General features: G+C 44.6%; 1 protein-coding gene across 4 annotated transcripts in view; it reads right to left on the bottom strand.

Moving 5' to 3' along the window:
* Positions 1–27,617, bottom strand: part of TMEM63A (transmembrane protein 63A) — a 68,422-nt gene that overhangs the window by 19,633 nt on the left and 21,172 nt on the right. Inside the window, exons 2-16 of one of the 4 annotated variants that reach the window (XM_075595495.1) lie at positions 25,875–26,035; positions 23,664–23,869; positions 19,578–19,657; positions 18,246–18,315; positions 16,612–16,649; positions 16,180–16,322; positions 12,303–12,354; positions 10,911–11,019; positions 8,846–8,916; positions 7,480–7,560; positions 3,865–3,988; positions 3,304–3,437; positions 1,928–2,065; positions 1,082–1,235; positions 183–289 (exon numbers count right to left, since the gene is read on the bottom strand). In XM_075595495.1, the coding sequence (XP_075451610.1) occupies positions 183–289; positions 1,082–1,235; positions 1,928–2,065; positions 3,304–3,437; positions 3,865–3,988; positions 7,480–7,560; positions 8,846–8,916; positions 10,911–11,019; positions 12,303–12,354; positions 16,180–16,322; positions 16,612–16,649; positions 18,246–18,315; positions 19,578–19,657; positions 23,664–23,855 (1,493 nt within the window). In that variant the 5' untranslated portion in view covers positions 23,856–23,869; positions 25,875–26,035. The remainder of the gene's footprint in view (positions 1–182; positions 290–1,081; positions 1,236–1,927; positions 2,066–3,303; positions 3,438–3,864; positions 3,989–7,479; positions 7,561–8,845; positions 8,917–10,910; positions 11,020–12,302; positions 12,355–16,179; positions 16,323–16,611; positions 16,650–18,245; positions 18,316–19,577; positions 19,658–23,663; positions 23,870–25,874; positions 26,036–27,617) is intronic. The other 3 variants (XM_075595493.1, XM_075595496.1, XM_075595494.1) reach the window with 3 other exon arrangements.

Genomic DNA, 27,617 nt, shown 5'->3' with positions numbered 1-27,617 from the left:
TACTAGGGATGATTTAGTTGATTTGATTGATATTTAGATCTTCCTTGTGCTATTAAACACACCGTTATTATGTTGCATGAAAACATTTCATTGAGCGGTGTCCCTAATGGGGTTCTCCCTCCCCCACTTCTAGCCACATTGAAGAAGAGTCTGTGTAAGTGCTGGGGATCAATCAGGCTTACTTTGTCCAGTGAGATTCAAGCAGTGTTGAATAGTACACGATGGTGGGTAACAGCGCTGAAAAGGACCACAGCAGCAGTGTGGGGAAGAACTGGCTGATGACCGGGTTCTGTGAAGAGACATGACCTGGTTAATCACACCCCCCAAACAAGGAAGCAGGGGGCACTATTAACTGTTACAGTGCCGGAGGTTCAGCGGCTCCAGGCTTCCAGCATTTCTGGTCATGTGATCATTTCAATAGTGACCACATGACAGACATCAACTCCCAGCTGAGGGAAACGAGCGTATCCCCCATGGACATAAAGACCACTGCGAAGGTTATAAAGTCGAGAACCGCCCAACTGTCTGCCTCTGACCTTCCCTGTCTTTTATTAAAGAGCAATCCCACGTAGCTGGTCCAAAATAACCTGCGGTAAACAATTTCACAATCGCATTGTTTTCCTTAAATAAGTAACTAGCCGTGCAAAAGCAAAGATTTGACCGCTTTCTTGCTCTGAAAATGATTGAGAAGTTGCATTTTTAGGAGGCTCTGAATGGGGGGTGTTTGTCAATCAATTGTCTTCTGCACCTTTGGGCCACCCTGTCCTTATCGGAGAACCAGTACATATAAGGGGAGGGGGCAAGGAGGGCTCTGCCTGTGCAAAGCCCCTGCATGAAGTGACCCTCTTTCAAGGTTCCATAGAGAACCGAAAATGTTAACCTGTAACACACACACACACACACACACACACACACACACACACACACACACACACACACACACACACACACACACACACACACATAATGTAACGTGTCATGGGCCTGCACTGTTAATGCTGCAACATAGGACAAATCATGTCATTTAATCAACAATGAAGACCTGCCATGACTTTGTATATTACTATGACACGTGACTTACGTTCAGGTAGTAAATAGGTTTGGTGACGTTGAATTTGTCCATCGTACTGATAATGATGGAAGGGGTTGTCAGGAAGAATAATACGATAAAGAGACAAAAATTGATGGCTAGACACCGGACCCACCAGCGCAAGCCTTGCACGGAGATATTCCCCCTGGCAAAGGAGGACAAGAAAAGAAATAATCATTTATACATGTCACTGCCAGAGGTGAGTGCAATGCTAGTAACAGGCAGAAGCCTTCTTATTTGAGCGCGGGAGTTCCGAGCGCGGGAGTTCCGAGCGCGGGAGTTCCGAGCGCGGGAGTTCCGAGCACGGGAGTTCTGAACCAAGGTGTCTCCTGGTAAGCGTATTTCACTGGGATATTGTGTGGCCCGGAGAAATATTATTATTATAGCAGGCATAAGCTTAAAGGGAACCATGTTAAAAGGGACAAGAAAAGAGTGACACACTGAGTGCTCGTTTGCATGTCATTACCCAGAATCCCTGGCTGCAGTGGAAGTACTGTATGCTAAGAGATAATGGAGAAAGACAGGGATGCAGACCTGCCTGAGACATGTGAATGTACCCATAAGCGGCAATTTTATTTGCTATTAAAAAAAAAAGAGGTTTCCAAAAGTCACCAACCTTTTGGGACAGATTACACATATTTGCTTCTTTCACTGCCAAAGGGCCCAGCAACGTACACGGTATATGCAATACATCGCAGGGCCCTCTGGGCAGAGTTACAGGACGTTTTAAACTGCATTTCATGGGTTTTGCAAGACTTTCTGGTTATCAAAAATAGCACAACCTGTAGGCCGAGTGTAAGGGACTCAAACAGGAACAGCGGGGCCTGCTGAACTTACCAGCATATGTTTTCTGGGTAGGTGGCGTAGGCGACTCCCCACCTGGAGGTGCAGAGTTCTTTGCTGCATGCAGATGGCTGGGGCTCTGCTTTGCATTTGTAACCCTGGCATCTCACTGCGTTGAAATCTTTCAGAACGCTGCAAACACAGCAACAGCAGCAGCATCATGTAACAATCACCTGAACACGTGGTGGCACCCATACTGGAGCCAGGAAAAGCTGGTGGCCACCGTCTTTAAAACCCCATTGCCACCAAAACGATACTTTAAATTTTTTTTTTTTTATATATAACCTCAATGTTATAAAAGAAACAATCGCCTTTCTAATTAGTCTTGAAACCTCAAATAAGAGCAATGATCCCAGACTCTCTCTGTGATGATGTCTAACGTCTCAATTACGTACGTTACCTTTTCATGGACACCATGAACTTTGAAGGTGCAGCTGTCCCCCGTCCGTTGTATTCTTCGTATGATTAGAATTTGCCTCTCAGATCGGTCTTTTGTCAGAGTTAAAATAACTCGAGATTTGGTCAGTTGTCGGTCGCTATGCTGTTCTATATCATGTATAATGTAGGATCCCCATTGGTTACTCTTCAACGCCGTGCAGTGAAGGGGTTAAAAGCAAACAACACCCCCATTGGAAACAAAATAAATAAATACAAATGTCTGAATGTTTAAATGTGCGGTAACAACGGTGTGTTTAATATATTAAGAAAGGTCCAAATATCAATAATCAGGTTAAATGATAGCAAGGTATATACCTTATTCCCGTATGCACCCTGTTCCCTGTATACACACCAACACACTATCATATACAACCGGAGAGCGGTAGACATTTCTCTATCTACGTAATAAATGATAGCAAGTAATGGATCTCATGGTCTCCGTGCCGCCATGTTTAGTGATCTGCATTCAACTGCTGTCCAGCTGTCCCAGCCCATGATGTCATGGCATCCCTGCTTCAGCACAGCTGGCTGTCCTAGACTGAGCCACTGATTGAGCTACCTGTGCAGAAGCAGGGATATCCTGAAAAACTGACCTGTGTGGCCGTTGAGGACTGGAGTTTGCCTGATCCATGTGCTGGTAACATTGTATATTCCTGTGCCATCTAAAGAGGTCTGACAGTTATGTGAAACTCCACCGATATCTACTATGCCTGGATCGTCCCGTACCATAAATGACATCCCCCAAAGTGACAAGATGGCTGAACCCCGTTCTACTTTATTTACTGTTCATCACTTCAATGTGCCCTTTTTTTTTTTTTTTTTTTTTTTTTAAACGTCTTGTGTTAAAAACAAACCAAGAAGAGGACTTGGGGTGCAGCTGTGAGGCTCGTGGTAGTGAGGCGGTCCGAGGAAAGGAACAATACATTACGTACATGGTCGCCATGGCCTTGTCTGAAAAGGTCACAAAGGCCAGTCCCAGTGGATGATTGTGAACGTCCTGCCTCTTCCTTGTGTACTCCGCCAGCAGTTTATCTGTGACTCTGGCATAGTAGTCTATAGCATCCTCCTGTGTGAGGGGAATATATCAGATGGATATAGAGATACACACACACACACACACACACACACACACACACCCCCACACACACACCCCCAAGGTCACAAGGAGCCGACACCAGGAATTGAACCAGGTTTAAACCCAGCGCCATTGGGTATACAGAGTCCGTGCCCTTATTCACTGAGCCACTCAAGCGTGCCCTCTATTTAACCACTAGTTAGCCGTTAACCCTGTCAGTGCTCCACTTCCGTACCCTTCCCATCCCGGAGGACCGGCACCCGGTCACATGATCGCAACACCAAGCAATCGCAGGGTGGAGCGCGGGAAGACGCCTCCTGGCAACCAAAGGGTTAAAAAAGGTGCCCCTTCCCACTTTACTTCCATTACACATAACCCTGGCATTGATCGCCTCGAAGGGGAATAACTGGGCACGCACCCGTACACATCCAGGAATCTCGCAGCAGCAGAACTGGCCGCAGGGCTTGTGGTTTATCAGGACCCGTTTCCCGGTCTTATTATGCAGATTGTTAAAATAGGACAAATTTTTTTCTGCCTTTTTCCTAAGGGGGAAAAGAAAAGAAAGAAAAGGCGACTGTTACACCAACATAATATTATATAATATAGCAGGGGGAAACAATAGATCTGCACACGACAAATGGGTTACCAACGTGTATACCTGTCAGTGACGGGAGGGGGTAACCAGGCGCTTCAATAAAAGGGCACGCCCCGTTTTGGTTACCCCTGATCCGGGTATAAGGGTCCAAGTGAGTTAGCCCTTGGGGCCCAGAAACATTGGACCATGCCACGGTGCTGTACGTATAAAAAGTATTTTTCCCTTCCTGGGCACGCCATCAAACAGGTGTTAAAAGACCTGCTCTGCCGCGACACTGTCCTATAAAAATTATTTCTCAAGACAATACCATTGTGGTCCCATGGGACACACAGTCACCAAAGGTCGTGACTGCAGACAGAGGTAAAATGTCGCGTCACAATTATCACCGCCATCCTTTTTGTAATAATTGCGGACGTATTCGCTAGAACTGGGTGGCTATATTCATTCCTCTTTCTGAACACCTGAATATTGTGTAAACTCGGCATTAAATAATGCTAGCAATAAAAACAGGCGTTTTACTCACTGAAACCTGCATTAATTAGCGCTAGGAAAGGTATACAGGGATATACATAATAAGTAAATATGGGAAGAATATTGATCCAGGGAGTAATCTGAATGCCAATTCTTGGAGTCAGGAAGGAATTTATTTTCCCCGTTATGAGACAGCATTGGATAATATGTTACTGGGTTTTTTTGTTTGCCTTCCTCTGGATCAATATACTGTAAGTACGGATATAGGATAAAGTATCTGTTATCAAAATTTAGCATAGGTTGAACTTGCTCAACCTATGAGACGTATGTCTCTTTTCAACCTCATCTACTGTGTAACTGTGTATGTAATAGGATCTCTAACAAAACCCTATGGCAGAAAAGGACTTAACCCCTCTGATGCCCGAGACTACCAATGCATTACACAGAAATGCCTTCAGGTAACAAAGGGGTTAACATACAACACGCACCCTACAAATAAAGCTTATAACCTCCAGATGTGCAAATATTAAGCCTTTAGCACCTGCTGAAATAGCGTTTCCCTTGATGGGGTTAGCAGGTCTAAATCTTTTTTTTTTTATCAATAGATCCAACCAAATTACTTTGTTAAAAGACTTGGGATCAAAACGTGAAATCTCACGGATAAATTGCAAGCAATGTGGGAGGAGTGGAGGGTTTTCTGCATTTGTTTTCTATAAATGTATTTCTAATTCCCTTTCAGCATACTCTATAAAAGGCATTGAAAGTGATATACTGTTGCGTTGCAGATGCATTCTGGTGGAGGGGTAGCTCTGAGCTCACATCATTCTGTTGTGCTAAATTAATGGATCTGAACTAGCGGCCCACTTAGTTGCCTGATATCGCCATGTATCAGAGTTCAGTGAATAGCATGTGAAGAAGTAATTAGCCATCAATTCCTCATTTGCAAACATTTCCATACACCACAGGGGGGAAAAAAACACTTACAGCACATACAGTATTGCAGCTTTAACACTTTCTACGTGGCTTTACTGAATGTATTATTAAATGAATGTATCGCCCTTTAATGAAACGAAGTACAAACACAGAACGCCACCCATCCGGACTGGAGCAAGGAGTCAATACTTTGTTTTCATTTCTTTACATTTATATTTATTTTCTGTATACGGAAGCAGCAATCCCGGTACAACTTGCAAAGCGGATTTGTTAATGCAGGGGTGCCAATCTTTTCCCCCTGCTCGCGCGCCGCGCCCCATCCCCCGCTCGGCTCCGGCATCAAACAACGCTGCGGGGTCAAGTGACGACGCGTCGCTGGAAGCCAAGATAAGTTAGTTACAGAGGCCTCACGCGGTCCCCCAGCATTTAATTTAAATGCCTTGGGGGAGAGCGCAGGACCTCTGCAACTGCCGCACCCTCCCCCGCTCTGAAAATCTCGCGCCCCCCAGTTTGCGCACCTCTGTGTTAACTTACTCCAGTAGCCTTATGGTGCTTTATTTTATAAAATAAACAAGCCTTACTTTTTTTCAAATATTTAACTTAAAAAAAAAAAACAGATTCTTTAAATAAATACATACAGTAAATAATGAACTTGTGCCTGCACTGAATTGTCAGAGATTGGTAAAGTACGTACGGTTTTATGTATATAATGCCCGCCACAGATGCAACGCATCCGACACACTTTGTGTAAGACACCAAACAGCCGCAAAATATTGTAAATATGAGAATGAATTTATTTATTTAGAAAATGTGTTACCAGGGAGTAATACACTGAGAGTTACCGCTCGTTCACAAGTATGTCCTGGGCACAGAGTTATGATGACAAACACATGGTTACAAATACATAGTCACATTAAGTGAGGTCCCCATCCCAAAGAGGCTGTAGTGCAAGTAATAACTCAGCGTTTTAGGTTCATCCCTGGACCCATCATCAAGTGATGGACGTGAAACGCGCTCTGTACTCTCTGATTGTTCACAGATACAAGCACAAGATTCGGAAGTAAAGCATTATGGGATATGTTTGGCTCTTACGTACATATTAACTCTGTCTAAGGGGACCTGGACACTTTTTCACGTGATTATAGTTGGGTGTTGGCCGCACTCCTGGGTTCTGTTGCTCCTACGAGAACTATACGAAGCTCCTCTTTCCTTTCTATCTATTCATAGTAACACGCATGTCCGGTAACTCTCAGTCATACACCCATGCCACACACAAATGCATTGATGAGTCAAGACCCGTATTCAAAAAAAGACCTCACTAACCATCGTTTTCATAGCAAGAAGTTCATTTGGGCGCCTTTATACAGAGTGCTGGGCTTGCAGAAGTGGGCAGAGGCCATTTGCTTTTATACTTTTCTGCCGTTCATTTTAGGGGCAAGCGAGCGAGCTACCCAAGAAGTAAACTGCTGTTATAATACAGACCACCCTATTGTATATAGAGAAGGTTTTATACCTGGAGAGCCGAGACACAGCAAAAGGACTGTGCCGATTGTGTTGCTGTACCTAAGGGACAGCAGTTGGGCGTGCCAGAGGTTACACCAGCCGGCACTACATAGGTATTCAGAGCAGCGTCACGGGAGCGGCGAGATTGCCGCTTGGCAGCGAGACTTGTTTTATACCGGGTGTCTAAAACGCCTTCCTTTGTGGCACTATTGTAAGGGTTCACTTGGGAGACTCGGGCATTATTTTACTATAAGGAGTTGCAGAAACTTCTGCGCTATGGTTTTCTCTGTTCTTTCTTTGAGATAACCCACACATCAAGGAATCCGGTGGAAAAGCCACAGATTGTGAATTGCCCGATTTTCCCTCTCACAGAATAACTAGTTGTATCAGTCACTTTCTTAACACCAGCACCTGCATACTACCCCACTGGTTTTGCTTTGACACTTTTTGGCATAACGTATTGGACGTCCCCCGCTCCCTCATCTCTCTGGAAACATTGTGCATGGCGCATTTCTCACGGGAGCACAGTACCTCTCTTTGGAGAGCCGGGTCAGCGCAGCTACATCGTAGCACAGGTGCACCTCTAGCACTTTGCACGCAGGGTAAGCTTCGCTGCAGGAGAAGAGAAAGCACGAGATTATGTCGCTTTAAACTCTACCTCCAGCACATCTTCAGAAACTCTCAGCCAGGGATCAGCAAAGTAAAGACACACATGATGGATTCGGGAGCAGATCTGTCCATCACGGGACATGTGGGTAGCATAAAAAAAGTCATACTTTAAAAACAAACAAAAAAAAAACCTTCCGATGACAAATGAGTATTTTTAATGGGAAAAAAAGAGGTGTGTTACATTGAAATGAATGGGATATCGTACAGTATTATATGAAATGAATGGGATATCGTACAGTATTATATGAAATGAATGGGATATCGTACAGTATTATATGAAATGAATGGGATATCGTACAGTATTATATGAAATGAATGGGATATCGTACAGTATTATATGAAATGAATTGGATATCGTACAGTATTATATGAAATGAATGGGATATCGTACAGTATTATATGAAATGAATGGGATATCGTACAGTATTATATGAAATGAATGGGATATCGTACAGTATTATATGAAATGAATGGGATATCATACAGTATTATATGAAATGAATGGGATATCATGCACTATTATATGAAATAAACGGCATATCATACAGTATTATATGAAATGAATGGGATATCATACAGTATTATATGAAATGAATGGGATATCATGCACTATTATATGAAATAAACAGCATATCATACAGTATTATATGAAATGAATGGGATATCATACAGTATTATATGAAATGAATGGGATATCATGCACTATTATATGAAATAAACGGCATATCATACACTATTATATGAAATGAACAGGAATAAGGGATGGTTAGATTGCATTTAGATTAAAGACACACCCTAGCGACGCCTATCATTACTGCAGGTGCCACTAAACTAATTTTTTGTGATCGTGGCACTGTTGTTGCTGCCGCTACACAAACGGGTGGGGGAATGTCAGGGATTTAGCCGTTGGTTTTTGCGGTACCGAAAATCAGTAAGTCTGGCTACATCCAATAAGTACATGATGTTAATATATTTATAAAGCATTTGTTTTGTATCATTTCATTGTGCAGTTCAGGACTACTAAAAGTCCTTTGCAAAAATCTGCCTGAAGAAAGGACCTTACTAGTCCTAGAAACTTGCACGTCTTTTTCTCCATTTGCAGACCGTACTCATATGCAGAGCCGGAAACAAACTGGGGCCTAAAATGCCTGTTCAATAAATACATCGAGCTGTGCCTGGGACATACAGGCTACACCAAGAAACCTTACTTCTTAGCCAGGCCATGTACCTGAAGTGGAGGATGATGGTCTCCTTGTCTGAGTGGCGGGGCAGCCCAGTGATAAACAGTGTTTGCTTCACCTGCATGAGAAGAAGAATGTGTGCAGTGAGAGTAATAAGCACACACACGCACGCACGCACACGCACACGGAGTAATAGCTGAAAGCCGCGGTCCGTACGGCTCGTGGGTTATGGAACGTTTCTCTCTACCTTTTACCTGGACCCCGGGAGCAACGAGGTGTTTGGTGGACACAACATGGATGGAGGGTCAAGGCTCCGGCCGCCAATAGAGAGTCGCAACGTCATCACAATGATGTCAAGACTTTCTATTGGGGGCTACAGTGAGGCCGACCCCAGTACCCAGGTTGTTCCTTTGGACAAGAATTCCAGTAGGGAATGTCAAAATTAAATATCTCAGAAACCAGGGGATCGTGTCACTTGGAGTGCCATGCTTTCAAGAAGGTATAATTATATATGTGTGTGTGTGTGTGTGTGTGTGTGTGTGTGTGTGTGTGTGTGTGTGTGTGTGTGTGTGTGTGTGTGTGTGTGTGTGTGTGTTATAATATATATATACATACATGCACACTTTGAAAAAGCTGCTCACATTAAAAAAAATGATATATATTTTATATTGATACAGTATATCACCCAGAACACCAGTGCGACAGACAGCACACAGTCAACTGTAGCAAAAGTGTCTATGAAATAAATTGCATATTAAGGAATGTATTAAATCTTATTTTTGATGAGTGCACCACTAACCTTCAGTGATATATTGTACATATTATTGCTTTTTAACTAGTTTATTAATGACCTTGAGGTTGGCATCGAGAGCAAAGTCTCCATCTTTGCTGATGATACTAAATTGTGTAAGGTAATAGAATCAGAGCAGGATGTAATTTCTCTCCAGAAGGACTTGGAGAGACTGGAGACTTGGCCAGGTAAATGGCAGATGAGGTTTAATACACGTAAATGTAAGGTTATGCATTTGGGAAGCAAGAATAAACAGGCGACGTACAAATAAAATGGGGATAAATTAGGAGAATCCTTGATGGAGACGGATTTAGGAGTGCTTGTAGACAGCAGGCTTAGCAATAGTGCCCAAAGCCATTCAGTAGCTGCAAAGGCAAACAAGATCTTATCTTGCATTAAACGGGCAATGGATGGAAGGGAAGTAAACATAATTATCCCCCTTTATAAAGCACTAGTAAGACCACACCTTGAATATGGAGTACAATTTTGGGCAAAACTCCTTAGAAAATACATTATGGAACTAGAGAAGAGCCACCAAATTAATAAAGGGGATGGACAATCTAATTTATGAGCAGAGGCTAGCTAAATTAGATTTATTTACATTAGAAAAGAGGCGTCTAAGAGGGGATATGATAACTATATACAAATATATTCGGGGACAATACAAGGAGTTTTCAAAAGAACTATTCATCCCACGGGCAGTACAAAGGACTCGGGCCATCCATTAAGGTTGGAAGACAAGGAGATTTCACCAGCAACAAAGGAAAGGGTTCGTTACAGTAAGGGCAGTTAAAATGTGGAATTCATTACTCATGGAGACTGCGATGGCAGATGCAATAGATTTGTTCAAAAAAAGGTTGGACATCTTTTTAGAAAGGAAAGGTATACAGGGATATACCAAATAAGTAAACATGGAAATGATGTTGATCCAGGGATTAATCCGATTGCCAATTCTTGGAGTCAGGAAGGAATTTATTTTTCCCCTTATGAGATATCATTGAATATGACTCTGGGGGTTTTGTTTGCCTTCCTCTGGATCAATAAGTAAGTATAGATATCGGATAAAGTATCTGTTGTCTAAATTTAGCATAGGTTGAACTTGATGGATGCATGTCTTTTTTTCAACCTCATCTACTATGTAACTAAAGTGTCCGAAAGCTTTTTAAACATCTGCATCTTACAGAGCAGTATCTGCCAGATCATTCCAATCTCAGACGCTCCTGCGCCTCATTGTAATCATGGCCCAGAGATGCACGTGATCGCTGCCCCGTATCCACTTCCACACACACGCAGCTCATATCCCCGAACACGTCTGTACCTACTGTATTTTCATCTTTATACTTAATGGCAGAGGTGTGATGTCTCATGAACACGATGGTGAGGATCAGATAAATAACAGCAAACACCGTGTGAACCCACAGAAGGCTGTTTCTGCAACAAAACATATAGAGTTTACAACCGTGCAATGGTATGTTGTAGTTAAAATGACACGGAGGTGTGTGGGATACATTACACACTAAATAAGTTGTCACAAAAAAGTGACCAAAGCCTTTCACCACACAGCAAATAAATTATCACCTGTGAGCACAGTCACATGTCTCAGCCAGGTCTGCAACCTGCCCTGCCCCATTATCTCTTGGCAAACAATAATTCCACTGCAGCTCTGCCCTTCCCCATTATCTCTTAGAATGCAGCTGTCTCGCATATTCATCTTGTCTGTACCGGTTACATACGCCCATAATCATATCTCTAACGGTCCATGAAATGCCTGCAAATTAAGTATATAAACGTTGCTCACTTAATGTAACCGTGTATTGTCATCATGACTCTGTGCCCAGGACATACTTGAAAACGAGAGGTAACTCTCAATGTATTACTTCCTGGTAACACATTTTATAAATAAAAATAAGTAAATACAATGCTTACTGGGATCCATGTTAAACTGGATAAGAAGCAAAAAGTGACACATTGCAAGGGGTCATTTAAATGTCATTACCCAGAATCCCTGGCTGCAGTGGAAGCATTGTATACCTAGAGATAGTGGGGAAAAGCAGGTTTCTGGATGTGTCCAAGGCCGCGATTATAGTGCAGGCGAGCACGACGGAGCGCAAGGAGTAGCGTGCGCCTGTCCCCCTAGCAATTCCTGGACTCTGATGGGGATGGTGAAGCGAGGCCGTGACATCACCACGTTGGTTCGCCCTCATTGGCTGAACCGCTCACGTGACGCGGCTGTTGCGTGAAAAAAAACAAAATGATTTGTCTCTTAAAAATTCTGCCGTGCAGTCGCACGCACTATGGCCGGCCTGATAGAGGTACTGCATTTTGTTCGCGCCGCACGTACTATGGCCGGCCTGATAGAGGTACTGCATTTTGTTCGCGCCGCACGTACTATGGCCAGCCTGATAGAGCTACTGCATTTTGTTCGCGCCGCAAGCACTATGGCCGGCCTGATAGAGGTACTGCATTTTATTGCTTCAAACCTGTGTAAAAAAAATAAATGTATTTAAAAAAAAAAAAAAAAAAAGCGCTTGGATTGTCTCTTTAACTAAGAAATTCTAGAAATGAGACAATGTCACTACTGTCCCCAAAGCACTTAGCCCCCTCCCTGAGAAATACCTTTCCTCCCGACTGCGATCTGCGCCATTTACTTTTGTGGTGTAGTAAAACGCACACAACGTGGCGGCTATCCAACAGGTGACCCCCGCAGTACTTACTGATACTGGAGATTCGCAATGGTCGTCCTCCCAAAACTGAGGGGGTCCTTGTCTTAAAAACACAAAGGAAAAGACATCAGTGCGGGCGCCACAGGAGAGCTGCAGAGACGCATCGTTGATGAGGTTGAGAAAAAGACACATGTCCCACATGAGCGAACGCTCTCGCACCGGGTCAGGGGGACCAGATTTTCTAAAGTAGAGACCATGACACAATAAAACATTATTTGATAAAACAAATGGCACCACTTAAAAATAAATATGATGGTGGTATTTGTCCAATAGCGCCCACATTTATGCGGTATTTTTAAAATCATTTCAGTTTCCTAACATAACACAATCTCTCGAGTGTAGTCAAATGACGGTTTGGTTTATATTAAGTCGTTTAAAGGAGCAATTCAAGCGATTAAAAAAAAAAAAAACACACACACACACACACACACACACACACACACACACACACACACACACACACATATATATACACACACACACACATACATGTAGAGGTATCAGTACCGTGTTAGCCGAGCTTCAATAATCAAAAAATAAATAGATGATACCGTTCTGTGGCTAACGAAATGCTTTTATTTGTGCGAGCTTTCGAGATACACTGATCTCTTCTTCCGGCGATGTTACAATGAATGAAGCAAAAGGTATACTTGAAAACAGTGTCTCTTGGAATGTTATCTGTGCTGGTCCTTCCCCCGGTGTGGATGTGTTTTATGGCTAGAGGTGTCAAAAGGTTCCTGAAAGCAAGTGATGTAAGAGTGTGTGTGTGTGTATCTGTGTGAAAATAAATGAATGGAGAGCCCACAGTATATACAGTGCTATACCAAAGGTGTGTGTGGAGTGGGAGTGGATATAAATGGTGTGGGTGGGTGTGGAAATGTGAGAGATTGTAGCACAACTCTATATATATATTTTTTATACATTTGTTACACAGGGTTGAGGCAGGGGGCTGATTAATTCCTGCTTCGGGCCAATAGGAAGACGTGACATCAGTTCTGACTTCCTATTGGCCCAAGTGACTTGGGAGCTTTAAACTTTAAAGCCCAGCCGGAGCTACTGGCACCACATACCGCGGCATATCCGAAAGCAGGGGGTCCCCGGAGCTGAATTTAATCAGCCCCCCCCCCCCCGAGACCCCCCGCTTCAATCCTTGCGTAACAAAAATAAATGTTATAAAAAAAACAACAACAACAAAAAACACACTCTTTAATTGCTCCTTTAATTAGTTTACCAGCATACGCGGTGACTACTTTTATGGTTCTAAGAGGTTTAAGTGAGTCCAAACAGGGTAAAGCTAAAACAAAAACAATGGTGACATTTGAACAATTTTGAGGATAAAAAAATGGTCAGGGACGCCGGGACATTTAATGAAAATTCGTGAGTGTCCCGGCTAAACCGAGGCGTCTGGTCACCCTCACTGTAACCCTTTACCTGCTGGATCAGAATGTTGCTGTGGAGAAATATTGATGTACAAATATTTTCCAGCATTCTCTTAACTCCACGTCACGGCAGGAACTTTGGAATTGATGCGTTTTTTCCCCCCATACGGCAGGGGTGGGCAACACCAGTTCTCAAGGGTCAAGTTTTCAGGATATCCCTGCTTCAGCACAGGTGGCTTCAATTATTTATCCAGGGCCGGCTTGATGGGCCTCGCGCTCTTCCCCACAACAGTTAAACTGATTATCGGTGGGGGGGCGTGGGGCCTCTGTAAGTATCTCTGACTTGGTCCAGCTGCATCTCCCCTTACAGCGTCCCATCGTTTATCACCGCGGCATCAAATGGCATCACGTTGCCATGACAACGTGACATCACACGGCCCCCTACTTTGCCACGACAATGGCTATGACGTCACAACATTTGAGGAGATGCCGCGCCGGATCAGGTAAGAGCCCCCCCCCCCCCCCCCGCGAAAACCCTTGCACCGAGCCCCACAAAACGACAAGCCGACCAACCCAGAGTCAATATCCTGAAAACCTGACCTGTTGGTGGCTATTGAGGATTGGAGTTGGCCACCTCTGATCTAGCTTATCGCTCTCTAAAACCATTTTGATGCTTATTACCGGGATAGAGCTGCGTTAACGCGCTGGGGACTGCTGAGATCTCTACTCATGCAATTAACATCTCCCGCTAGAAGAAAGTAACATCATTGTAGCGTGCTGATTATTTCGTTAATATGGATATAACCCTTAAACCTGACCTGTTAGGGGGTCCCGAGGACTGGGGCTGAGAACCCCATCCTATGGGATGTCGTGCGTTGTTATTGTGCCTCTCTCACAGTTAAGTCCGGGAGAGCGGAGGATATACAGGCGGTGTGCGGTAATACATTTTATTCTTGCTCTCAGGGCCGAAAGTCCTGACTTGAATCCAAATCGAACATTTATGGCGAGACATGAAGATTGCCGACCACCGCCGATCCCCAACAAACTTATCAGAGCTGGGTCCATTTTCCCATGAGGAATGTCACCTTCCTACTGTGCAAAGCTGGTACAGACAGATCCAAAAGGACCGATAGTAATTGCTGCAAAAGGGGCTTCTGACAAGTACTCTGACTTAAGGGGCCATATATCTATTTATATATACTGTATATATGCAACCCTGCTAGTGGGATTACTATTGTCCACTGAAGGGGTAAATAAGCAGGGTTAATGCAGGGGTGCGCAAACTGGGGGGCGCGGCGGTTACAGAGGCCCCGAAAGCATTTAAATTAAATGCCGGGGGAGCGTTGAAGGCCTCTGTAACTTCCCTTACCTTGGCTCAGGAGGCTTCTAGAGACGTGTCACAATGGCAGCACGGCGTCAAAGGACGCCGCGTTGCCATGGTAACGTGACGTTGCGCCGTCAGAACTCCGGAGCCAAGGTAAGGAGTGGGTGCGTAAGGAGGGGGCAAGCTGGCAGGGGGCGCAGGGGAAAAGATTGCGCACCCCAGGGTTAATGTATAGGAAAAGCCCCAGCTAAATGTAGCTAAACCCATGCAATGTATTCTATGTAACATATATTTCAGGTAACCAGTATATGTTAAGATATACAGAAATTGGCTACTGCATCAGCTACAGTACCCCTGGGGGTGCATGCGGGGATAAGCATATATGGAAAAGGAAAGAAAAGATCCCCTTAAAACCACGCACTCCTCCTAGATCAATACGTGTTTACTGGAAAGAGGTGGTGTTACCCACCTCCACTGGATTAGAGAAACCTTATTTACAAAAATAAATCATAAAGGTAATAATGATTAAAAACATAAATCATAAGGTGCGCTCTATTAAATGGTAAGTATGTCGCCTTATCCAAAAATTACATCTCTATTGGGATCCTAGGGATACTACAAAACAGTCCCTATGTATGCACTACGGATAGCTATATAGAATGGTGCTAGCATACACTAAGATAGCTGTATCATATTCACTATTTGTATTCACAATAATCACCTTTATTAACTTACACTTGTTCTTAGTTTAATCACTATTTTACTAGCACCATTCTATATAGCTATCCGTAGCTGGGGAAGGGCAAGGGAAGGTGATGAAGCAGCGTGTACCTCCCTGGAACCCAGGGAAGAAGTATGAAAGCACACACGCACACACACACACACACACACACACACACACACACACACACACACACACACACACACACACACACACACACACACACACACACACACACACACACACACACACACACACACACACACACAATCTATACATTGCTTTCTTACCTCTGCTGGATGAACAGTCAGAATTAGTTTTATGTTACAGTTATCTATCATTTAGAAGTTGGATTTCACAAAGCAAACAGTCACACTGTGACGCGCGTGCAATGCTCTGCAGGGGGCGGCAGGCGTGCGCGGGGTATAATCCAGCAGCACTTACCCAAGAGATTCCCAGAGAGATTTACCGGCAGGATGATGGCCACGGAGAGGATGCTGACCACGATGAGCAGGCAGATGATGTGACGCTGGAAGGAGAGATAGTGAGTGGCGTCTTCCCCACATCGCTCATGGATCTCCTCATCACTGCAAGAGAGGGGAGCAGGGTAAAGGAGCAGCACAGAAAGAGGGGAGCAGGGTAAAGGAGCAGCACAGAGAGAGGGGAGCAAGGTAAAGGAGCAGCAGCACAGAGAGAGGGGAGCAGGGTAAAGGAGCAGCAGGGATCCACAAAAGAGCCAACTCCAGCACTCTCACAGGGGACAGCCACACATTGCGGATATTAATGCTAGCGGGCCATGGGGCCAGGTATACTAAATATGTATTAACCCCAGTCCTCAATGGTGTTTTGGTGAATAGATTTACAAAATGAACTTACTGCATTTGGAAGATAGATATCATCCAGGAGCAAAAACCCTGAAAAACACATGATACCCATGTACACAACATAAAGTAACAATACAACTTATATTATATTATTTTATATATATATATATATATATATATATATATATATATATATATATATATTCTAATCACTTTGGACTAGGAGTGGCCAACTCCAGTCCTCAAGGGTCACCTACAGGTCAGGTTTTAGGGATATCTCTGCTTCAGCACGGCAGTCGTTGACAGCCGCTTGTGCTGAAGCAGGAATATCCTTAACACCTGACAGGCGTTGGCCACTCCTGCTCTAGACGATGCAGACAAAGTCTGCAATTTAGTACAATGGTCATAAGACAGAAACGAACAATATAGCATGCAAAAATAATAATAAAGTTAACACGTACTGGTCAATAGGTCTCCGCTTGCATGTAAAAGGTGAAAGGAGAATGATTTTTTTTTTTAATGTATCAATTCATACCAACTCAAAAATATGACAGCATAGGATATCTGTATTGTGAATTGTATATTGTATTTTTCAGCTGGGTTTCGGCGGGCATCTCTAAAGAGTTCCCTGCCATTTCCTTCTCAGGGACCTATCCGTCAGCGGAGGGGACCCGCAACTTAGTCCCAGCCGGAAATCACCCACAACTTTCTGTATCGGTCGCCTTGGGTGGGAGGGAGGATGTTGTGAGTAAGAACAGGGGGTGGCGTGTGCGCCAGTAAAAACAGGAGGGGCGGGGCAAGGAGGCGCGTGGGCGGTGTGCGAGTAAAAACAGGCCGTGCGGGTGGCGTGTGCGCCAGTAAAAGGGAGGGAGGAGGATATATCTGTGTGATATATATATATATATATAAATAAAAACAAACGCACTCATAGCGCAATAAAGTTAACAAAATTTATATGGAGTTTGGTATTTAAAAATGCACACTCACAAACATAACGGGAATAAAAGCATTCATGAGTAATACTCAATCGCCAGCCAGGATGCAAGATAACAGCCGCTCCAGTATAACCGTCCGATGTGAAGGGAATACAGCAACACTGCAATTTTCCTCCGTGTACCGGAGCAAGTAGGAAGTGTCTCTCTACATACATACACATATATATATATATATATATATATATATATATATATATATATATATATATATACATATAGCAAATGGAAATATTACTGTATGCTCATTTGCATGTCTTAACCCTGGCTGTGCTCAAAGCTGTGACCATGTAGCAAGCTTAAGCCTATAGGGGAACCATGTTGAATGGTTTTGAAGCAAAAGGTGGCACTGTGTACTCATTTGCATGTAATTTCCCAGAATCCCTTGCTGCAGTGGAAGCGCTGTGTGCTGGGTGATAATGGTGATCGGCGGGGTTGCAGACCTGTCTAAGACATGAAAATGAGCATACAGGAATATTTCCATTTGCTATATGCTTTGCTGTGGAGGGTTTTTGTCACTTTTTTTACCCACCATAACTTAACCATATACATATACATATACATACATAAATACATACATACATACATACATACATATATACATACATACATACACACAAATTATCCAAATCAAGGTTTGCAACTTGATTAAAAGTCTCCAAAATGAGATCAGCAGTTGAATAGAAATACATACGCTGTCCCTTTCCAGTTCCTCGTTGGCTAAGGAGCACGATGATAATCTGCGGTACTTTGCCCGTGGTGCGCTGAAAGAGAGGACGTGGAACGCGTGAGAACTCATATGAAGATCATTAACACTGGCTGCCCAGTGGGAAAGGCCCCCAAGATATTGTACATGCATATTGGATACTTGTTAAACCAGCAATCCCCCCTTCCCTCCAGAAGCCTGCACGAGTTTAACTCATACCCAGTATAATAATAATATTGTTTCCTTGTATAGCGCTGACAGTGTGTGCAGCGCGGTACATAGAATTTTTGCAGACACAAGTCTCTGCCCCGCAGAGCTCACAATTTAGTTTTGGCGACTGAGAGGCACAGGGAGATAAAGTGACTTGCCCAAGGTCACAAGGAGCCGACGCGGGGAATTGAACCAGGCTCCCCTGCTTCACACTAACCATGTTAATATCTTGCAAAGATACCAACATTATATGTATTTTTTTCTTGCGCGTGTTAAAAATATGGTTTCCTAATTGTTAGCTTCTGAGGTTGCCCTGGTAACCTTTAAACTACACTGTGCTATGGGAAGAGCTCCATTTTACCCTCCCGGACACTTAATATTTCAAACGCTTATATCTCCTAAACGGAGAATCAATTAAAAAACATACAACATTGGAAAGGGTAATAAAAAAAATCTAGGAAATCAACAGAAAACGATGCAAAAAAAAAATGATAATGGGCAGATTAGCGTGTAATGCTGCTTTAAATTAAAAGCTGCCGGATGATTTAACAGTGAGGAATGTGGCTGATGAGGTCACAAGTGTCGGCTGACATCACACGCAGGAAATCGCGGTGCAATAAAAGCTTTGTACGAGAGGCATACTACAAGGCCCCTGTGTATCAAAACGTGTATAGGTCAGGGGCTCTCAGCTCCAGTCCCCAAGGGCCACAGACAGGTCAGGTTTTCAGGATATCTCAGCTTCAGCACAGGTGGCTAAATCAGTGGCTCAGTCTTCGACTGCATCACCTGTGCTGAAGCAGGGATACCCTGAAAACCTGACCTATTGGGGGGGGGGGGGGGCTTGAGGACTGGAGCTGGCCACCCTGCTATAGGAGAATAGGAGGAGAGTGGTAATGACTGCCCAGCTCCGCACTAACACGCTCGGGGCTTGTAACTGGGATAAAGTTACCGCAATTGTCCAACGGTGAGAGACAGCCAAGTCCTTGGAGATAAGGGACAAGAGGGGCTGGCTCTAAAAATATAACCCGGGGTGATCAATTTGTAATGGAGGAGCATCAAGATAGAAACATAGCATGATAATACACACACGTTGTGGATTTATTAAAGTACCTGTCAGCATCTGACACCAGAGCCACCCGGCCATAATCCCAAAACCTCTTCCGTATGATGGAAAACACCAACAGGAGAAACTGGAAGAGAGCAAGGAAACCCACCGCGGTTATCACATGAGAGTGACTGGAAAGGAGATACACATTGAAACAATGCAAACTATTTCAGCCAGGCCAGAAAAATACCGTATTGTTGATATTTCTAACTGGTAATAATGGCTTTAACTGTATTTATTGTGTTGTATAAATACTGGATGGTAAAAGGCAACACTATCTGACATGATGGCAGTGGTCAGTAACCAGCGTAGGACAGCAGATCCTGTTCTGTGACTCTGAGCGCCCCCAGCCCCCTGGCTTTATGGAAGTAACTATATTATTGCAGTGGTAGGGCTTATATATGTTACATGCATTAACAGCCTTCTATCCTATAGAATGCATCACATTACAGTGGCGCCCCAAGGTCTGGCACAGAGCTTTCCACACTTTTCATGTTGGTGACACACTTTTTAGACATGCATCATTTCGCGACACAGTAATTCAATTTTACTAGCAAACCGGAGGTTAAACTACTAACCCCTTATAAGAGATACGGACACATACATAAATGACAGAGAGAGGGGGTGGGGGACAGGCACTGGGGTGCGTGGGTGGGTGACTATGACTGACTGTGGATTGGTGTCTGTATTCTCTCATACTCCCACACACACACTCCCTCCCTCCCCCCCACACACACACACACACTCCCTCCCCCCCCCACACACACACTCCCTCCCCCCCCCACTCTCAATCTCACTCTCACACACTCTCAATCTCACTCTCACACACTCTCACTCTCACACACTCTCACTCTCACACACTCTCACTCTCACACACTCTCACTCTCACACACTCTCACTCTCACACACTCTCACTCTCACACACTCTCACTCTCACACACTCTCACTCTCACACACTCTCACTCTCACACACTCTCACTCTCACACACTCTCACTCTCAATCTCAATCTCACTCTCACTCTCAATCTCACTCTCACTCTCAATCTCACTCTCACTCTCAATCTCACTCTCACTCTCAATCTCACTCTCAATCTCACTCTCAATCTCACTCTCACTCTCAATCTCACACACTCAATCTCACTCTCACACACTCAATCTCACTCACTCAATCTCGCTCTCACACTCAATCTCACTCTCACACTCTCAATCTCACTCTCAATCTCACTCTCAATCTCACTCTCAATCTCACTCTCAATCTCACTCTCAATCTCACTCTCAATCTCACTCTCACACACTCAATCTCACTCTCACACACTCAATCTCACTCTCACACACTCAATCTCACTCACACACACTCAATCTCACTCACACACTCTCAATCTCACTCTCACACACTCAATCTCACTCTCACACACTCAATCTCACTCTCACACTCTCAATCTCACTCTCACACTCTCAATCTCACTCTCACACTCTCAATCTCACTCTCACACTCTCAATCTCACTCTCACACACTCTCAATCTCACTCTCACACACTCACACACTCTCAATCTCACTCTCACACACTCTCTCAATCTCACTCTCACACTCTCACACACTCTCAATCTCACTCTCACACACTCTCAATCTCACTCTCACACTCTCAATCTCACTCTCACACTCTCAATCTCACTCTCAATCTCACTCTCACACACTCAATCTCACTCTCACACACTCTCAATCTCACTCTCACACACACACAAACGGGGATCGGACACACGGGGGACAAAATCGGACATGGGGGGGGGCATGGAGCTGTACTTACCTTGCTCACTCCATGCAGGAAAAGGCGCCTCCTCAATGTGCAGCTCGGATAGAGATTGGTTCCGCGCCAACCAGTCAGGTGGGGGGATTTGTATTTATTTCCCCCAGCGCCTGTCACCCTGGGGTGACCAGTTTTGTCGGCGCACGGCCCGGCAAACCCCCTGATGGCACCATGACCGCCTGCTCCCCCCCAAAATAATCTTGCGCCCACCCCCCCCCCCCCCGGGCACCAGTTTGCGCACGCTCAGAGGTTTCTCTGCGCGACACACCTACACACTGCAGCCAACACACTAACATGGCACGACACACCTACACACTGCAGCCGACACACTAACATGGCACGACACACCTACACACTGCAGCCGACACACCAACGTGGCACGACACACCTACACACTGCAGCCGACACACTAACATGGCACGACACACCTACACACTGCAGCCGACACACTAACGTGGCACGACACACCTACACACTGCAGCCGACACACTAACGTGGCACGACACACCTACACACTGCAGCCGACACACTAACGTGGCACGACACACCTACACACTGCAGCCGACACACTAACGTGGCACGACACACCTACACACTGCAGCCGACACACTAACGTGGCACGACACACCTACACACTGCAGCCGACACACTAACGTGGCACGACACACTGCAGCCGACACACTAACGTGGCACGACACACCTACACACTGCAGCCGACACACTAACGTGGCACGACACACAGTTTGGAAAGCTCTGACCTAGCAGGTTAAAGAAATACTGCATTATGGCTTTAAGGTAACACGGCCGCCAAAAGATCAACCTGAATCCGTTTCATATATAAATCCCCCTTTAATTGCCAGCTCTGCGGGGCAGAGATTCCCTTTGAGCTACAGTTGCTTTTTCCACCCGTTAGAATAACCGAAACATAGCATACAGTATAAAAGGCACTACTACCCTTTTAGTATTAATATTATTTACTATAATGTGCACACAGCATTTTGCAGATACAAGTCCTTGCCCTGAAAGTCTTAAAAACCGCAAACCTCGCACGCTCTACTTATTCTGTAACCCCCGTTATTATTTCTTGCAGGATGGGAACCAGGCCGTCCCCTAGAGCTGATCCGCACTATTTCCAGCTTCAGGGTCCGTCCCACCCCCCCCCCCCCCCTCAGTTTCTGAGACATTTAAATCGGTGAAGTTAGAGGGTAAATATCCCTTCAGGGGAAACAAAATGGCTGCCGGATCTCGGCCAATAGGAAGCCGCAACATCATCGGTTGCAGCTCCGTGTAGGACTGCCATTCAAAAAAAAAAAAAAATCAGGAGGAAGGTAGCACAGCTCAGCTCCAGGGAACGCCCCGCTTCCGATCCGGTTAAATAAAATCAAAGGGTCGGGGGCTAGTTAGGAGGGATTGCGGCTTTAACTTTTGATGCATTATTCCGATGTAGACAACATGAGTTTATTCTTAATGAAGGAGGTTATATGCATCCATATATGTGCACACAGTAGGTGTGTATGTATGTATGTATGTATGTATGTATGTATGTATGTATGTATGTATGGGTAGATTCACCAAGGAATAAAGAAGACTTGTCCGTAGATGAAGGTTGTGTGGGACCACTCTGTATTGTGTATTTAAGGTTTATTATATATTTTTATTGTCACTTGTGTGTTTATATTTATACCCTGTTTAGACACTGGGGGTTATTGTTCATCCTGTCTCTATCACCATTAGACCACTTCCCTGAGCGCCAGTCCTGTTGCTCTTGTGTTCTGTGTATGTATGTATGTCTTTATTTATATAGCGCCACTAATGCACAGAGCGCTTCACAGCAGTAATGCACGTGACCATCCTATAAATAGCAAATAATACAAATAACACAAAGGGAAGAAGCGCTTCAGACATAAAAGTGACATTTAGGAAAAGGAGTCACTGCCCCGAAGAGCTTACAATCCAATTGGTAGGTAGTAAGAACGTACAGAGACAGTAGGAGGGCGTTCTGGTAAGTGCGTCCGCAAGGGCCAAGCTTTATGTATCATGTGTAAGTTATCAGACATAAGCTACTCGTATGCTTCCTTAAGCAAGTGTGTTTTAAGGTTGGGTCTTAAAGATGGATATCCCCATCAGGGCGAGTCACACGTTTCCTGGAATCAGGAAGACGCTACACCAGCCTGAACCCGAGGTCCACTCTGTGTGACCTGAAAAGGAAACATTTGCAGGTCTCTTGCATGTTGGGGGTTCTGGAAGAACCAGCTTACCCGTGACAGGAACACGAACATAACCTACCACGAAACACGCTACATCCAACACCAGCACAGTGGGGACCCCACCAAACGTCACCCCCTGCAGCACCGTGCTCCCCGGGGCCCCATTGAAACAGTACGGCTGGGTGCTGTTTGTCTGGTTTTGAAGACGTTCTTCCGACCAGGAGTAGAAGGCCGAGCCGTGAGGGGCTACTTCAAATGGAAAGAAATGCATCTTGAGCCTCCGACCTGGAAAAGACCACAACAGGTGTAACGGTTTAAAAACGAGCCACTTACAGCAGACTCGGGTACAAAATACACTTCCATTTGTGGCACTTAAACTGGTGCAAAATGATGGGATGTTTTAAATTCGCAACCCGGAGGGTTCACAAAAATAAAATATATAGTTATATCCCAAAAGCTGCAATTACTATTCATATATTGATAAGTTGGACGTTATTGTTATTTTGAGCCATATTTGGCAAACATGAGTCATACGGTAATACAAGAACTAAATAATTTTGCGCCACGTTTACTAAGCAGTGCTACTTCCACAACAAACTTTCCACCTCGTTTGCATGCGCCATAAAGTGCCTCAGAATTTAGCACCACTTAGTAAATGTGGCCCTTCAAACTTAGTAGGCTTCAATACCATCGAGTAACTTACGGGGCGGGATCCCTGCTCACCCTTTTCTGCCCCACAACACCGTTTTGCTACCACTGTGGCAGCTACAGGATGAATCCCTTTGAGTTCATCATGGCGCAGCCCGTCCGACACATTGAGATCAAGTGACCGCTGCTCGCTCGCCGCCCATTACGCGATCGGAAGAGGGGTCGTCTCGTCTTCTGCTCCCTCCAGGAGGAGCGCAGAACCTGATCTCCCCTTGAAAACGAGGCCTAAAGCACATGACGTAGCTACATCGTGGCGTCCGGGGAGCGCCAGACTACGTGACGTGCTGGCTACGCCATGGGTGATATCGAGGGGAGGAGCCCTGACACCGAGCCGGATTTACAACATATTTGGCACCAGGCAGAAATGAAGAATATAATATATATCTCAATAATCACAACTGATAAATATACATCAATAAACCATAGGAAAACTTTCACTACACAAACCAAATCAATTAAGTAATTCTTTGATTGCAATATTAAATTCTGTGTGTGTATGTACCGTACATTTATATAGCGTGTGTATGTATGTATGTATATATATATATTATATATATATACACACACACACACACACACACACACACATATATATATATATACACACACAAACACACACACACACACACACATATATATATATATACACACACACAAACACACACACACACACACACACACACACACACACACACATATATATATATATATATACACATATATACACACACACACACACACACACACACACATATATATACACACACACAAACACACACACACACACACACATATACACACACACACACACGCTACATATAAATGTACAGTACATACACACACACAGAATTTAATATTGCAATCAAAGAATTGCTTAATCAATATGATTTGTGTAGTGAAAGTTTTCCTATGGTTTATTGATGTATATTTATCAGTTGTGTCTCCCCACCAGCCCTTATTTTACTATGGCATGACAGGGTTTGTAAGGTGGCATCCAGGCGGCGTGCCTTCGCTGCCGGATGCATCAGTGAGAAGGACAGCAGCAATCACCAGTGATCGGTATGAGAAAACATGACTTGGGCTGCGCTTATAGTCCCGGCTATCGCGACGCAACGTCATCCGTCGCAATAGAGATTTCAACTTATAGTGTAGGAGAGAAGAGACAGCGACTGGGGGGGCGGGGGGGAGGGCGGCAGCGTGGCCATAAGCGATTCACTCTCATTGGCTGAACCGCTCGCATGCCGCTGACATAACACGGCGGTCGCCGGAAAAAAAATTTTTACATTGACTTCAGCGATTTTGGTCGCTGTGTCGCACCCACTATAGGCGCACGGGACGGATTTAATCAACTTGTTTTGACGCACCGTCGCTGGGACTATAAGCGTGGCCGTATTAAATAAAGGTAAACGAGCCAAGAAATGTAAGCATTGACGGAGCAAAGAAAAAAGGAGAAGGGATAAGGGAAGTTGGAGAGTACAAGATAGTGTACTGAAGAATAAATCTATGAGGTTGCATGATCATTGTATCTAGGTAGAAACATAATGTTAGTCCCGCGTAAAAGATATCACAAGCTACCACGAACCTACATTTCTCCCGGACCAATATAAGCTGGGAATAGAGAAGGCTGCGTCAGAGACGAGGCTGCGTCAGAGGCGAGGCTGCGTCAGAGGCGAGGCTGCGTCAGAGGCGAGGCTGCGTCAGAGGCGAGGCTGCGTCAAAGATAGGGCTGCGTCAGAGACAGGGCTGCATCAGGGAGAAGGGGGCATGAGATGGAAGAGGCAGGCATACAGCGTAGCAGCACTGTCTCACCACTCATTAAGTCCTGGCTACACCCCCGCCTACACCAAGGGTGCGGTTTGGTTCTGGGCCCCAGAAATGTGGTGTTGGCATAGGTCAAAATAACCAATGTGCAATATTTGTTATAATATAATTACTGAATGTTATGCAATGTCCCCGTCTTTAATCTGCCACGGATTATGCAGGGCACATGGTCACAATTTACCAATAAACAATGTAAGAAGCTATAATAACCATTTGTTCTGGGAGTGGGCTTTTGACCCTTTGTCATTTGCACTTACAGTTCGGCCACGCTTATAGTGCTGGGGACGGCGAGGCGACCAATGATGTCACCCGTTGCCGTTGCCACCCGCGAAAGTTATAATTTGATTTTTAGCGACGTCGCTGGCGACAAGGCCAGTGACGTCACTAAAAGGGGCGGTCCGCGCAATTTGTTTGGTTTAGAGACCGTCACACGTGGCGACTGTCTCTAAAAAAATCAAATTTACCCAGCTTCAAAATTTTTGGTCGCTCCATCGCCGTCGCACTTACTATAGGCGCTTGCGACGGAGTCGATGTATTTGTTTCGGAGCGACGTCGCGTCGCCGTCACAAGGCACTATAAGCGCAGCCTAAATGTTCTCCCATTCTTTCCCACCAATCATTTCTTTCTTTTCTGCCTTAGTAGCATTAGGCGGCAAGAATTGTGGTTTCCATGCAGAAAATGCACATTTTCACACACATCTCACCGCAGTCAATAAACAGTTCCTGCGTGTCCAAGCGGCGTGAATATGGCATTTAAGTCACAATTTGGTTCCGGCTGAGCAAGTCCATGCAGTATACATAGTTTGTATGAAAACAAGGAAATGCCACAAATTGAGGTATTTACATGCTGCGGGATTGCATTTTACACGGAAACGCTCAGACAGATCACGCTTCGCTCTTCTCTGGGGGAGGCGAGAAAGACGTATAGTGTCAGCTACCACAAATTTGATGCGGAAAAAGCCTGCAAATTAGATTTTTTTTTTAGCAATCTTTCTGCGTAGATAATTGTTCATGAAAACAGAGAATACCCCGGATTTTTACTTTAATAAAAAATTGCATTCCGTTTTTCGACTGATATTGAATAGCAAATCACGCCGTTTAGTGAATAAGTCCCTTCATTCTTTCTTCCCTCCCGTGTACCGCCATCATGCTACCTCGTCCCTTTTCTTCCACGCAGTTTCAATGAATCCGGGATCTTTCAACACATGTTCTCTGAGTCTTTGACTCGTGGAACTGTGAAGGTTTTTGTTTGTTTTTTTGTTTTGGTTTTGCAAACTAAGGAATTCAACAAAATTCAACAAAAACCTAACACAAATGTGTGTTAACTCTCCTACCTTCGCCCCCTCTCCAGCACCGTGCCCCACCTGCCGAATCATGCAAGAATGATTGTTTGTGAGCAATGAATGGGGGAAGGATCTTGTTATTTGTCTTCGGGTTAAGATTCAGACGCTTGGGCACATAATATAATCTCGTACAGGTTACGGGCCAATGGTAAGAGTGACTTT

The sequence above is a fragment of the Ascaphus truei genome, chromosome 4 (genome assembly GCF_040206685.1).
Source record: "Ascaphus truei isolate aAscTru1 chromosome 4, aAscTru1.hap1, whole genome shotgun sequence".
Classification (NCBI taxonomy): domain Eukaryota; kingdom Metazoa; phylum Chordata; class Amphibia; order Anura; family Ascaphidae; genus Ascaphus; species Ascaphus truei.
Note: the sequence above shows the minus strand (reverse complement) of the source record. Positions and strands in the feature narration are given on the sequence as shown.